We start from the raw sequence: 15703 nt of genomic DNA on the forward strand, positions 1-15703 counted from the left end.
ATGCATAACTAAGCCACTGAGTTCAGGATGTCAACAGTGAGCGATGTTATCTGATTGTAACTACTGACCTGTTTTCAAAGAATGTAGTACCAAACTGAAAAAAAAAACCCACAAAGATACATTTTAATTGAAAACTTGGCTTATAGGTTCAACTATATTGAAAATATAGTCTGACCTGATTCCCTGAATATTAGTTTTTTGAAGTGAAACAAGAAACTTGTTTCCATGGGAAATAGAGATGCAACAGAATTTCAGGAACTCACATCTGATGGAGCTGAACCTGTCAGCAATTACTTGATTTGAAATGTATTTCCAAAGACAGATGACAACTGCTTTTTAAGGTGTACGTTTAATTGGTCTTATCCAGGAAAGAATGTTAGAAACCTTGCCCAGTCTCCGAGACCACCTGAGAGGAATAATCTACAACAGGTGCCTGAAGCCTTGGATATAGTTACAATTAATAATTATTCAAAGCCATACCTTTTTGCATAACTTAGTTTTACAATAACTTATAGAGGTTTGGTACTAGCAATGTAGTAATAAGTACCATGCTAACAAGAGAAGTTGCTAGAGAAGCTCTGGAAAGAACCACATCTGAGTGGCATTTTAGCAGTTTGTTAATCCAGACTCTCGGGATTCCAGGATGAAATATTATTTAGGCACACAGTTGGCAGCTGGCAACAAACCCAGAGGTTCTGTTGTTGCTTTGGAGTTTGGCCAAGGTAAACAAAATGTAGTTGTATGTTGTGTGCAGTCCCCAGAGCCAGCATGGGACTCCAGCATGTTGGAAGCCTTAATTGAGACAGTCTTTGTAGCAGTCGCATGCTGAAACGGATTCTTAATATGAGTACACACTGAAGAGAGAAACTAGCAGGACAGCTCTTGATCTGCCCACTGAACAGCAAAAATGGGCAATTACTATAGTTTACCGCTGAAGAAATGGATTGTGAGTTGTGTTGTTCTATGAAAGCTGAAGGTCACATTAAAACTGACAATGCTGGGAGTCAACAGTAACATGAAAAGTCATATAATTTATTGAAATGTAGCTATCCCCTGACACATTTGTTTTCTTGTGTTCTTTTTCCTTTTGTTTTAAAACCAATAAAAATCTTTCTCAAGCCAAAAACTGACAGCTGGCACAAATTCCTGCCTGAGTGAGAGATCTTGAGTCTACTTATGCATGCTTGCCAACCAGGCTCACCATTATTGCTAAATTTAATGTTGGAAATAAAAGAAATATAAGTACTGGGGAAGGTGTGGTACAAATGGACAAGAGCTAGAAAAATATAAATATGGTACTCCATCTTTCATGTGTCATTCTATCCAGATAATGCAGCCTACCTGTGGCAAGAGAATGCAGCAACATAAGGAACAGGTTCAGGGTCTTTTTGTTTTCCTCCTTGTTTGCGCAGGAGATGTAATTTTGCTTAATGTTTGAGGTGTTGAGGTTCATTTGAGGAGGAACAGTGGATAGTAATTTCAGAGTTCAAGCGCCACATGTTCACAACCACTTTTACTGTGCTGGCAAAGATAAATGAGATGGGAGATGTCTGATGAGCACACTACCGGACTGGGATGTTGAGTGCTTAGCTTAAGGTAAACCCCAGCAAAGAAGCAGGAACTTTATTTCCCTCTTCGTCCTTTGAAGGACATCTTAATAACCAGTGCTTTGTACAGCTAAAATGAAGCTGTGGGTTCACTGCCAGAATATTCCAGTTGCCTGGTGAACATACTAGAGTCTAAACAGCAGTTGCTCATTACAACATAAAATGATATGAAGAGAACAGCCACAGGAATGGAGCCCCTTCACTTTCCTGATTCCTTCCTTCCCCACCCTTTCTCTGCTTTCCATTGCAGTTAGAAACACTTGAGGGTCAAAGCTCCCTTTTATAAATGGGAACTACTATCTACTACTATTGTCGGTCACTTAGAAGGTTCCCATGGTTTGCCTGGTACCACCATGAGAACCATTTCTCTAACCCACTCAGAAGCATCTGAGTACTGATATGACAGAGCACGCAACAAGATTGGGATCTTTCTGGGATACTGGCTGAAAAGCTAGAGAAAACAGTGAAGAAATACAGGAAGAAAAATGCAGATGTTTCTGTACCTCAAGATCTCACCTAATGAAGCTGGGACATAATTTTCTCCCTGGCAGAAGGTTAGAGGCCTTGATTTCCAGAAACATCGCATCAGTTTGCAACTGCAAAATGGAAACAAATTTTCATCAAAATACGTTCCGCAAGTTTTCCCACCTATTTCAAATAGAAACTCAATCCTGTGGTACATCTCATTCAGATCCCTCACACTTCCAAATGTGTAATCTTCTTCTTAACATAATTTGTTACACCTTTCTTAGTTTGTCAAACTGCATATCACAGACAGCGACTACATTCTGTCTGGAAAACTAGTTAGTGCAGTAAGCCCTCCACGTTAGGGCCCTGTGCTCCTTAGCTAGAAAGATTTCTCTAACTAGGCCTTTGGTTTAAGCAAGGTAATCCAGAAACTTACATAAAGAGCAGTATTGCTATGTCTCCCTATCACTGAAATGGAGACAACCTGTGTTCTATTGCTTTTAAGACAATTTTCTATGACCTGCTCTTGTGATCTTTCTACTTGCCAAAATTTGGTGTCAGCTAGCACCATCTCTTGTCAGCGATCATTTGGCAAGGAGCACCACCATTATCACATCCTGAGATACCTGGACACTACAGGTATTAGTGGTGCTTGTTCAGCAGTCTGCATGCAATGAATCCAACTTTTCCTGAAATGTGTTATTTCAGGCAGCGCTTAATTCTCTGACAATATTGTGAGGCTTGCTACGGATGTCCAAATCTCACCTTCAGACAATAAACTCGTATTTTATCTCGATAAATTCCAAAGTCTGATGATGAAAACAAATTAGTATTAAAAGACCTTAAGGATAATGGATGAGAAAAAAAAAAAAAAAGAGAACCTGCATGCCAGCCTTCAAGGGTGTATCAACACCTTCTGCTGTCAGCGGGAACAAGCTACACGGTTTCTATATCTAGTTTGGGATTATTTTTACAAGCTACAAAAATTCACCAAAGTTTCTAGTACGTAAGTGAAATAATTGAACAACTGGCTGCATAGGTTCCATAATAAGGAGCCTAAAATGAGTCCATGGCGAGAAAGAAATGAAAACATCTAAGATGACCTTCTTATTTCACTTTGAAGACACATCACTGAGATGCTGGAAGCATTTCAGAAGCGATACGCTTAGCAGTGGATAGCTTTTCTAAAACAAAACTCCTTTGTTTAAAATTCCACAGCAGCGAAAACACCTCCGTGAGGGACAAACCGACGTGGGAGCGTTTTGCGCCCGGATCGTGCGAAGCCACCCTCACTCCCTCCCCCAGGCAGGTTCCGAGGCGGCGGCACCCCCGGGGGGCGGTGTAGCCTTGCAGAGATGACTCAACAACCCCGGCGGGGGCAGGCAGCGGCCACCCCGGCGGAAAGACTGGCGGTCTGACGGACCCCGGGGGCGAGGCAGGGCCATTCGGCACCGGCGGCCGCCGCAGCCCCGCTGTCCCCCGCCTTCCCGCGCTCCTTTGCCGCCCGCCGCCGCTCCTTGGCGCCGCCGCGCAGTCTGGGCGCGCTGCCTCCCTCCCGCCGGCGGGACGGGACGGGACGGGCTGTGCCAGGCCGGGCCGCACCGCCCCCTGCTGCTTCCCGCCGCGGCAGCGCGCCTGTGGGCTGCTTAAAGGGCGCCGGGGAGCGGTACGGCTCTCACTAGGCGACGACTCCGACGACTCCGGCGGCACCGGCAGCTCCGGCTCCCGTGCGGTCGGAACCGGCGCCCTCTGGGCTGCCTGCTCCGGGGGCTGCCGACGGCGCCTGCCCTACCCGTCCCGCTCACCGCCTCCGGGGGCCCGCGGGGACCCAGCCCGAGGCGTCGGCGGGTTCGGCAGCCCCGGCGGAGATGGAGAAGTTATTAAAAACCGTCCAGAGGATGAGTAGGCGGGATGCGGATTTGCTACGGGTAATGGTTCCCTCGGGGTATGTGGGGGGCTGCGCTGCCTGGGGAGGGGGCGGCCTGGCAGGCACCTCTCCGCCTGGTCTGCCTTCTCTTCGGGGCCGCGGGTCCCAGCGAAGCCTTGCCAGCAGCAGGGCAGGTTGGAGGGTGGTTTAGGATGAAGGAACTGTGAGCCACGAGTTTGTGAACTGTTGCGCCGCAGTGTTTCCGTCAAGGAGAACGTTATGTGAAGTCTTGGAAAAGACCTGAAGCGGAACAGAGAGCAAAGCCCACCTGAAGCGGAACAGAGAGCAAAGCCCACCGTAAGGGGCTCAGGTAAGGGCGGGCAGAGACGTGCACGCCTCTCTGTGTGCACTGCACTAAAGAGTTACTCTATGTTTCTAGGTGAGGGAGAGAAAGAAACTGTCCAAAATAAGTGATTGTGGAAAAAGAAGGTGGTTCCCTCCCCTTTTTTTCTTTTGTTTTCCTACTAATCCTTATCACACTTTCTTAACTGTAGCATCTGAAATGTCAGAAAAGCACAAGTTACAGTAAAATGACATCTGTTGAGGCAAGAGATCGAAACCACCTGTGGGCTTCTCTCCTTCGGTGCTAGAGGGGCTGCTTGCTGTTTAAAGCGAAAGTTACTTAGCCTGATTGAAGGGGTTGTATGGATTTACAGAGCTGTCTTTCTATTGTCACTGCAATCTGACTTGTCCACATTTAGAAGGTGGTAAAGATAAAAGGGACAACAAAGAACTTGCATATACAGTAGGAACCTAGGTGGAAAACCTATTAATCACCAGCAATATGTTTGACAGTAAGCAAGAGGCAAAATACAAGCAGCTTCTGCCTGAAGAAGTATCCATAGGTCTCAAAACCTGGTGAGACTGCAATATGCAGATGGGTGGAGTGGGAGGTGAAGGTGTAAAAGGAACTGGCCATACTGAAAATACTGAGGCAGGAGATGAGCAGTGTGCCCTTAACGTACAATGACGGTACAGAAACGTAGCCACCAGCTTGCTGGGAATGTCGCTCCAACATAAATTTTTTATATAAGTGGCCCCATGGGAAGAGCCATGTTGTTAAAAAGAGCAATGACCGGGCTCTAGGAGAAGAAAATCTGGTTGTGGGGTGAGGGAGAACTACTGGCCAAAACTCAACAGAATGTAACAGTGAGGCAGTGCAGTTAGCGGACTGTTTCTGATGTGTCAACAGCTGCTAGCTGCACGCGGTATTGTTTCATTCAAAAGCATCGTGGAAAACTCAAGAGGTGGCTTCCTCTTGCTGTGGAATAAGCAGAAGTCAATTAGCCAATGCTTTTCTGTGGCTGCTAACAGCAGTACTCAGGCAAGTAAGTGTTTTAGTGTTTTGTTTTGTGTTGATGTTTATTTGGAGTCATTTAAGACCAGTTTTTAAGAAACAAAAGGAAGGGCTTCACATTTGGTATTCATTGACGCTTATACAAAGTGTCTAACTTGGTGGCTGCTTTCTGGCATGGCTGCAAAGGATTTTCCATTAAAATGGATGTTGTAGGTAAAATTTTACCTCCATCCAGCCTAAATCCGTAAGCTTGCATCTTGGGATTTTTATGCATCCTCCCTTACACGGCTGTAAATGGAGGTACAGTGTGGCTCGTCACACAAAGTTAAGTTGCAATATGGAGCAACCAATTATAGTTCTAACTTCAAAATAACCTAAAACTGCCTAATCTGAGTTAGACTCTGGGCTCATCTAGATTAAGGGCCAGGTTCCAACTCTGACCATAAATGGATGCCCGAGGGAGAAAAGGACTGAAGTGAGTGTGTATGATACTAATTAACTTGTGGACATAACATACTGTACTGGTGCTCCTACAACTACAGCAAGAAACTGTTTGCAACACTATACAGTTCCTTTTGGACAGTCTGGGATCTGACTCTAGTCATACTCCACATAGGCTTTATTCTACTGCTTTAATTCAGGTCTTGCTGAATCAGAAACTTATCTGCACCATTTATTTCATGACAATATTTACTTCTTGATCTTGTATGTATACCTATATGAAACTTGAACCTCAAAACAGGTAATCAATGCTGAATTTAGGCAGAGAACAAGAGATGTTTCCAGGGATATTATTTCGTGATGCATCTCGCTCTGCACGGACTCTGTGTCTGGTAGGCAGTGTACTGCTACCTGACTGCTGTATTTGAATGTAGCAGTTAGTACTGCACTGCCACCTGCTGCAGGGCTGGCTCATCGCTGTTTAAACACGGTTCCTTTGGAAAGTGCTAGGGCTCTAATTTCCAGGAATGCAGATTGTGCATCTGTGTGTGACTTGGATGGCAGTGCATGCTAAATGATTGAAATCCTGACATCAGCTAACATGCAGTTGCTATCTTTTCCACACACCTTGATCATCAAAATGGAGAGCTACTACTTTTGTATAAGGAATATTTTGGGTCCACCTGATTATTGCTGGTTATGGCTGTCAGGCTAATTTTTGGTATTATAGTGGTATCTTGTATTTCTGCTATCCACCATTATCTAAAGAACTGTGATAATTCTTGCTTCATGTAGGCTCTGGTTTTCATCTGCTTTTAGATACCAAGGTAACAGGAAGTTTATAAATACTTGAAACAGGTAAATAATTCAAAGATTTCAAACAATTTTAAGGTCTGGAAGTTTTCTTAAAGCAAAAGAAGAAGTTAAAAAATCTACAAATTTTAAAGTTTGATTTTACATTTTTTGTAATGATATTTGCCAAATATCAAGAGTGGTGTGGTTTTGTGGTTTTTTTTGGTTTTTTTTTTTGGTTTTTTTTTTTTTTTTGGGGGGGGATGTGTGTGGTGTGTGTGTAAACTGAATAATCAGATGCTGGAAATTAACTGGCTAAATGCTATATCTAAAAAATGATTACCTGTCCATTCTATAAAAAAAAAAGAGAAGTCAACCTCAGAGTTTTTCTTCTCCCCTTGCTTCTCAGAATTACTTAATTTGTAAACAACTGCACATAGCCTCACCAACCAGGAGACATGATTTGAAAAGGACATAGTGTTATACTTTGGAGGAATAAAGGCTGGAAGCACATTGATCCTTTTGATTCATGTTACAGTGGAAGCTTCTATCAAACATAGCGCCACAGGCAACAGAGCGTTACCACTATCCTCATCGTGGAACTTCAGGCACTTAGAGAATGAAAAAGAAACTCTTTGTTATTACTTGCTTGATCTGGGTGCTGCTGTATGTGCCTTGCAAAGAGAGGGTCTCCTAGGAAGAGAAATGGCGCCAATGTTTGTGAAGACCTGCAGAATTAGGGTGATCCTAGTGTTGTTATGTGGTGATTAGGTAGTGTATTGTTAGTTAGCTGTTCTTATAGCAGCAACTGACTACACTACCGCATTAGCACATCACAGCTGGGACAAGATTATGAACACTGTTATTAGAAATAACTCATTGAATCCTTAGCTGGTATGGGATCCAGTGCCTGCCTAGTTCCTCTGACTGAAAGGAGCTGTGCTGGGTTATGCAAAGTGAGTGAATGTAGGGTATAAAATAAATGTAACTGTATTTGACACACTTAGACAGCTAATCCAACTGGTTTCTAAAGAATTTACGAAATTATATAAGTATTAAGAGTTTCAGGTTCGGGCCCTGTGTCAATATGTTTCTTTTACACCATTGAATGTTTACTGGAGCCTTGACGTGTGGGCTCAGCAAACAAGTATTTTCTCATAGTACTTGAATTAACAGGGACATGTCCAATCAGTGACTGAAGTGGATTTAGAATATTTGTCTTCCCAGGCAATTCTTTGGAAAGAGGAGCTGACAGTTAGATGGTATCTGGTAGAGATAATGAGGATGTGTCAGACTTAAGGAGTGAGGGAAGCATGAGACAGGAATGAGGGAAGTGTTAGTTTGAAAGATGCAGTAGGTTATGCTCAAATGGAGTTGAAGAAACTCTTAACACTCATGGCCTGAACTCTGTTAACTTTCTTAACAGAGCAGTTTTATCTTAAATTGATGGGATAATTTAAGATTCTAATAAATAGGTTTTAATTTGTTTATAGGATTTGTAGTTTAGTATTTTTTTAATATGCTATATCCTACATAAATTGTAACTGGATATTTATACAAACATGTATTCATATTACTTTGTTGGCTTTTGACTGTAGATAAATGTGTTCTTGTATAGCAGTGTTCTAACTTCCATTTATTTATTTGCCTTTCCAGCTCTGTAGATTTGGCAGTTAAAGATGCTTTCTGCAGAAGATGGTTGTAGTGGATTGTGACCATACAGTGAAATAAGAAATTCAATGACTGTTTTCCCAGGCAAAACCTTTTTCTAGGAATCTGAAGTAAAAGTAATTCAGGAAGCAGTGAGTTAAATAATTTTGTCCACTCATTTGCTAATATCCCACGCTATCTCTGAATACCAGGAAAGAGAGTTGAGCTTAATGCTGGCATTGAGTTATTTAAGATCACAGTGTATACTGTGAATATGAGCTTTAGTGAGTGAATCACAAGCAAGGTATGCACACTCTCTTCCTAATCCCTTCCAAACCAGAAAATGATACTGCACTGTTTATCTTTCATAGGGTATTTAAAAAACTTGAGTGAAATGTCTCATATGCTGAGTGATTCTCAGGTAATACAAGGACTAAAATAGATTTTTGTCAGGTGTTCCACTGACAGCATCCAACATTTCTTTATACTTATCCTTTTTTTACTCAGTAATATGAAAAGCAGGGAGCTATAGCAGTGCCCATGAATAGACATCATGTTTTAGTCACGTACAATGTCAAGAAGAGATATCATCCACCATTTATGGGAAAAACATTGTGTCCTGCCACTTAGTTCTGCGGAATCAAGACTGCCCCCAGTGAGGGGAGAGGATCCATAGCTCACTTCACTTCCTGCTCCATCAAAGCAGCAGGGACATAAGAGGACAAAAATCACCTGACATGTTCCGTCAAATGTTCCCAAGGCTGGATCCTTGGGTACATATATGAGGAGACTGGAGTAAAACTGGAACAGGCTGCCCAGAGAGGTGGTAGATGCCCCATTCCTAAAACATTCAAGGTCAGGCTGGATGGGGGTCTGAGCAACCTGATCTAGGTGATGATGTCCCTGGTCATGGCAGGGGTGTTGGACTAGATGACCCCTAAAGGTCCCTTCCAACCCAAACCCTTCTGTGATTCTATAACGCAAACCCTTCTGTGATTCTATAACGCAAACCCTTCTGTGATTCTATAACGCAAACCCTTCTGTGATTCTATAACGCAAACCCTTCTGTGATTCTATAACCAAAACACAGGACCTGAGCATAAGAAGAGGAACTGTCTTGACCAATTGGATGCGGAATCTTGCAGGCTAATGGCAAACAGCTCAGAGGCTGGTCTAAAACACCAGCAGTAGGCTCATTTGGACTAACTAGGTTGTTACATGGCCCTTAACTGATCTCTGAAAGTTAGAGTGGCTAAAATTGTCATGCATAAGTTTTGACTTCCCTTCCAAAATGATGGTTGTCATTACTGAGGGTAACTTTGTTTAATCCTCTACATCAGTACCTCAGTCTTTTAAAAATCTTTTAGTGCCCTTATCCTTCAGAGGTTTTCTGTGAACTTCTCAATTAATGTCATAAGTGAATGAAAAAATACTTTTTTTCTTTTCAATTGCTTTTGAATTTCTCACCTTTTTAATACAGTTAAGCAGTTATCTTTATTGGAAAATGTTTTGAAGTACTTCAGGTATTTTCAGTCACTGTTAGTCTTACAAGAGAACTGCTACCAGTCCTTTTTCATATTAAAAAAACCCTGCTGAGACACTGTTTTCCCTCATTTCTATTCTCTCAGCCCTCCTTTAAGACTTGGACAGCTGGAATGAGGTTCCTTATTCCAATTCATTGTCTGCCTTCATCCAACAGATAAATCAAACCACTTGGCAAGTTGAAATAGAACAGTGGAACAGAGCTGGTAATGGGTTTGCAGTTACATGCAGAATTTGGGAAATTGCAAGGTGAAAAGAGTGGGGCTTGAGGCATGAACCTTCATCCCCTTCTACCTCTAATTGAAGATTGTTTTATTCCAGAGATGTGACGTAACTGGCTGGGGAGCACTGTCTTGGACTGTCTCAGGAAGATGTCTGTTAAGAGTACCAGGCTGTTCATTCTTTGTTGCCCCTTGGATCCTGCTGGAAGCAACCATATGTATTCACACAAGCCCTGCCGTCATCCAGGTCAGGAGACTGGGAATCCAGCAAGAGATGAGCTCACAGCTGAGGCACTGTACTGCAGCGCAAATGTATGGAGAAGGCTAAAGAGGTTAAAGGTGTTGCTGTAAACATGAAATGTAAAATTAATAAAATACAAAGCAGGCAAAGAAACGTTTTTGCAATTTTTAAATTTTTCTTTTAATAATTTTATATGTACAATTTTTTACAACTAAGTGACAGCTTCACAATTCAGTAATCTTCCTCGAGAAGAAATTGCAAAGCTGGTATCTTCAGTTGCATTTGTCTCTAAAAGCCCTGTACAATGCCTCTGGGCCCCATGTCTTTCAGTCAGGGAAATTATGTATTAATGGACTATCAAAATCTATTTGTTACTAGCTGTTGAGTGGATTCACAGTATGAATGGCTTTTTCAGAGGTCTTCTCTTTTTTTCATTATAATCTGCCTGATTAATGATGCTACTTCTGGCTTGATGCTTTCTATGGGCTCTTCAGGTCTCCAGAATTTCACAACTTTACCCTCAGGGCTGACAAGGTACTTCCAGAAATTCCATCGAGGCTCTTTCTTTGAAGAGTCTGTAAGAACGGCGTCATACCATTTTAGTGACTTACACTTGTCATTGTTTCATTACCCTGCAGTGATTCTTCAGCTACTCATGCTGGATTTACTGGGTGGTATTAATGATCTGAAAAGTGGTACGTGAATTATGCTCTCCACTTCTTTTGAAACTGTTTAAGAGTTCCTACTTTGACTACCTCAGCTTCCTAGGGAGGAGGATATGAGGGCTGCATACTCATTTTGGGAATCCCTAGTTTTATGTTGGTTTAGGGGAAGTGAAATGGGAGCAGGAAGTCACACTGGTGATGTCTTAGTTCAGCTCCTTTCATCCCATGAGGCAAAAGCTTACCTGTATCTTTGCTATCATGAATACCTGGCAAGATAATTTCTGAGATTAAGGGTCAATCAGGAAACTGTGGCTCCTAGAGGAGGCAGAAGCAGTTTGTTGGCTCTGGCTTTGTCCTTGGAGAGTCTCACAAGTTTAGAGGGAAATTGCTTTTTGAGATAAGAACTAGAAGAAAACTCCAGGAGATTTTGACTGGGGAACAGTGCTGAACTCTCCACTGATTGTTGGAAGCAATGGGTTGTATTTTGCCACTGGACTACGTTTGTAATGTTGTGACTGTCAGGGGACACCATGGCAGGCAAATGGGTTTGGTAAAGCTCATCTCGTGGAGGCTCTGGCCCAGCTAGTAATTATACCTTTGCTGAGATGTTGTATCTAGGATCAGTCTTGAAGTCACATAACCCCATCTCTGAATATTCTTCCAGTGTTCATTAACGCATATGAATAACTCAAAATAATTCAAACACATAGGAAGCTGGAGATTATTTGAGGAAAGGTGAGGCCACAAACCTTGTGCTGGCCCAACAGAATGCCTTACTGCTGTGAAAGGAAGAAGTTGTATAAAGAAAGTCCTTGGAACCATCTTTGTGCTACCACTGTGTTCTTTTTGCACTAGACTATTTGACAGTGCTGTAAAAATTGTTGCTCACAGTCACAAGGGGGTGTCGCATAAACATGTTCAACCTTCTGATTGTCAAAACAGGTACATGAAGAAAATAGGTGCTTCTTTAATTGAAGATGCACAGTAATTTCATGTGAAGTAGAGGAATGTCAGCGAAGAAAAACCTTATTTCAAAATATTTAAGTACCGGAGGATCTTTCTCCTTGTGGGTGAACAGCATGTCAAATAAGAACCGAGTGAGTGAATATGGCTGTTCTGTTTCTGTATAGGTATTAATGTCTCATACTGGTGGCACTGGTATTTAGAATCTGGATTCATCCCACCCAGCTGTTACCTATGTGCTCTAGTCTCCTCTATAATGAACTGAGAGGCACCTCCAGAGTGCATTCAGTAATTCCACTGGACGCCAGGCAACTCAGAGCAGCAATGAGGCTGTACCTGAGGTCTTTGGTGACATGCCTAAGGGAAGGTAGTAAGAAACAGCTACAGTGACAATGATGACCACTTAATTTATTCCTAAATGTTCAAGTACGTAAGAGGTATCACAGAGGATATGGCAAGAAGCAACAGACTTAAGTGCTTTCTGACAAGAGTTGCTGTGAAGAACTGGCATAGGCTGGGAGGTTTTGGAATCTCTCATACTGCAATAGTCTGGAAAAACACGTGTGGTACTTATTTGGGTAAATGTGATCCTCTCTTGGGGCAGGGAGATTGGGCTTTCTCCTACCTTATTTTCTAGTAAAAATGATGTGATAGAAAAGGGTCATGTTCTAATTATCCTTCTTTTTGTATATCAGTGTGTAGTATGGCTCAAGGCCTGGCCAAAACTCAGGAAAATTCAGAGAGGTTTTTGAAGTTGGCTTTGGGTCTGTGGGCTCTTTGGTCAACTGAAGAGAGTTTCATTTTGCTTGTGAGTATGAGGCTCTAAGTCAGTAAATGCTTGCTGTAACAGGAGTATTTGCGTGAGTGGGTTTAGCAGGCTGTGCCCTGAAGTTCACAAGACAAATTAATGCAAATCAGTGATTATATATAAATACAGTATACATAATCCTGCTTTATAATACAGTTTACATAAAGGTGGGCATATGACTGCTAAAACAGGAATCTTCTCATCTGCATTTGTTTACATAAAATCTTCCAGTAGTTTTAAGACCTCCCATAGTTACATTTTTGTCAATGAGAAAAGTTGTTTTTCAATAAAAGTCATATAATTTGACATGGGATCTTGTAAGTGGGAGTCTTTGCATTCAAGTTTGTACATCCACAGAATGGATGTTTCTAGCTGGGCTGGTTGCAGTAGTCTGTTTTTATAATCAGTGGGAGGAAATGGATGCTTTCAGGATACAACTCTTCTGACCACGTTTTTGATATCCACATTGAAACGACATGAATTGTATGCCGAGTGCCTCTCCATAGACTATGAAGACTACAATGTTTCCCAACAAACTCAGACTGGAATTTAGGGAGAATACCATGGTTACAGGCAGCTCGATATATAAAAGAAAATAGTTACCTATTAGAAATTTAAAGGCGGGCTCTGCTTCTGATCCTAGGATCTTGATTTTGTGGAAAACGGGGAAGGTTACTCCATAGTTTCCTTTGGCAAAAGATTCTATTTCCTGGCTTGAACTAGGCTCTGATTCTCCGAACTGGTTGCAGGGAAAAGCCAGCACAGTGAAGTGGGAGGGACCAAACTCTCTGTGTAGTTCTTGCAGTGCGATGTAATTTTTGTCTGTGTGCTGGCAGTAACTGGCCACGTTTACAACCAAAGTTGCCTTCAGAGAAATAAAGTTATGATAGTAAGAAAAAAACCTAGAGATTGCATAGAGATTACAATTAAGTCTTAAAATGGCATCTCCCACTACTACAATCCCTCCTGCCTGAAGGCTAAATTTAATCTGTCTGATCATAATTTCATTAAACAGATAAGGATGATAGCAACTTAAAATATTTACTTTCAGACAACCTGTTTTAAAAATCCAATAAATGGATAAACTTAAACTTACAGCATTGTTTAAATATAAACATGTAAAAAAGCAGATATTTAGGGCAGGCGCTAAAATCATATTTACTAGATCAACTTCCAGAATTGAACACAACATGCTACCATTCTTAACTAAGAGTAAAATCCACAAATTGTATAATTGGGCTATATTAATTTATGATAAAGAATGTGAAAAACTATTTTTCATGATTTATTATATCTAATACTTAATTCCTGGCGCAGACCTAGATAAAAGTTCTCCAGCCTACTCTTTGAAGAACAGGAATTTAGTGCTCATCTCTGTCAAAAATTCCCATAACCAGACCTTTTTTTAACCTACAAATTGAGACCTGTTTTTCAGTAACGATTCAAGACAAAGATACAATGAAGTTGTAACTTACTTTCCCTCTGTACTTCTCCAAGGAAACAATCCTTCCTCGTGAATCCTTGACTTCAAAAGAATAAAAATCTTTGATTTTAGGTTTAAAAAATCTGAGTTGCAGCAGGCAGAGGATGGCAGTACACAAAACCATTGACAGAAAGACAACAAAGACCCTGGCCTTGGGCACTGAGTATTTCAGTGGGTAAGTAGTTGTGAGAGACTCCATTTTTGAAATCTTTGGAGAGGAGCCTGGACAGGCCTGGAATGTGGAGGAGGAGCTGAAATATGAGACTTGCAGCTTGTACTGGAAAGAACAAGCTGCTCATTTCATCCCTGTTGCAGAAGTGGCTGTTTCATTTCACAGTGCTTCTGTGGGGCTTCAGAGCTTTTAGGTAAAATACAGAAATCTCTCTGGCTGGGGCGAATAAAAGAAATGATGGATGAGAAGTGTGTACTCATCACCTAAGGATGCTGATTCCTCCGTTTATCTGATCTGTGTGGGATACTCCAGTGTTTGTACACTGTTTTGAGAGGGGCCTCTTTTCTGGGTCTGTACGGCAGCTCTGGCAACACCCCCTTGGCTCCTCAGGTGTCCCTGGCAGAGTTGTTCAGCAGTAGGCACCTATGCTATCAGACAGACTGGGAGAAGCAATTTGGGGCCAGGTGTTTGAGTAGAAGGAGGGCAATGTGATAGAAGCCACCCAGCTTACATCTCTGTCCTGCCTGTCACACCTGCTGTGGGTACACAAGCAGCTTTGTTTGCAAAACTGAGAGCAGATGAGGCAGATAAAAACCTCCTTGTTTATAGGCTGCTGTAAGGGCAGAAAATAAAATGTTTTTCTTTTGTAATGGGAGGGGTGGCTGATGATAGAAAGTAGGTTGCTATTTTTATTGCCTCTGGCTAACTAGCAACTAGCTGTGCTGATATGAGAAGATAGAAGGCCTGCACAAGAGGAGAATGAGTTAGCTGAAAATCTCAGGTCTAAGCCAGGCAGCTCCAGTGGTGTTTTGCTGAGGCAATTGTGAAAAACACTCTGAACGTTAGAGCCACAAAAGTCTGGTGTCTTTATCTTTCTTAGTTTTATTTTATATTTTAAAGATGTTTGCCTGTTGCCCTTGGTTTCTGAAGGTACATCAACATGTAGTTGTTACAACTCAGTTAAGGAAAACACCAAAGTTTTCTCTGTCTTTTTTCATGTCTTCTCTTGCTCAGTTCTTCCCTCTTTCTTTCTGTCCATCTGCTATTCATTCTCTCCCTCTCAGCTTTTGGGATTTTGTTTTGTCCTCCTCACATTTCTGTTCTTGGGCTTTTCTAAGTTATTACCTGACTTTCAGCCCGTGTTGCTCGTCAGTCTGCTGTTTTTTCCTTCCAGTCCAAATCACCATTGAAGAGTGATTTCTGTCACGGTTGTTTTTCTTATCACTCCAATTTCTTGCTGCACCTAGAGGCTACGTTTTAAAGGATGAAAACAGAATGGGACTGTCTGAAGCTGAAACCTGTGATCTAGGGGTCTATTGCTTTTCAGTGACTTCAATAACACCTCAACTATCCTTGATTTGCATAATATCATTGTAGTATATTCAACTGTTCTCTAATACCTAAGGTGTAGACCTAGTTCATTTTG

The 15703-nt window shown here is 41.9% G+C and overlaps 1 protein-coding gene across 2 annotated transcripts; it reads right to left on the reverse strand.

Moving 5' to 3' along the window:
- Positions 1 to 10347: 10347 nt before the first annotated feature.
- On the reverse strand, positions 10348 to 14327 carry GPX8 (glutathione peroxidase 8 (putative)). Of its 2 annotated transcripts, XM_075079025.1 has the most exons (3): positions 14098 to 14327; positions 13226 to 13487; positions 10348 to 10761 (listed from the first exon to the last, which is right to left on the reverse strand). In XM_075079025.1, exons 1-3 carry the CDS (start codon positions 14302 to 14304, stop codon positions 10598 to 10600), a joined length of 633 nt encoding a protein of 210 aa, XP_074935126.1. In that variant the 5' UTR covers positions 14305 to 14327; the 3' UTR covers positions 10348 to 10597. The 2 variants fall into 2 exon arrangements, with proteins under 2 accessions (XP_074935126.1, XP_074935127.1); XM_075079026.1 differs by lacking the exon at positions 13226 to 13487.
- Positions 14328 to 15703: the final 1376 nt, after the last annotated feature.

This window comes from Phalacrocorax aristotelis, chromosome Z (assembly GCF_949628215.1).
Source record: "Phalacrocorax aristotelis chromosome Z, bGulAri2.1, whole genome shotgun sequence".
Classification (NCBI taxonomy): domain Eukaryota; kingdom Metazoa; phylum Chordata; class Aves; order Suliformes; family Phalacrocoracidae; genus Phalacrocorax; species Phalacrocorax aristotelis.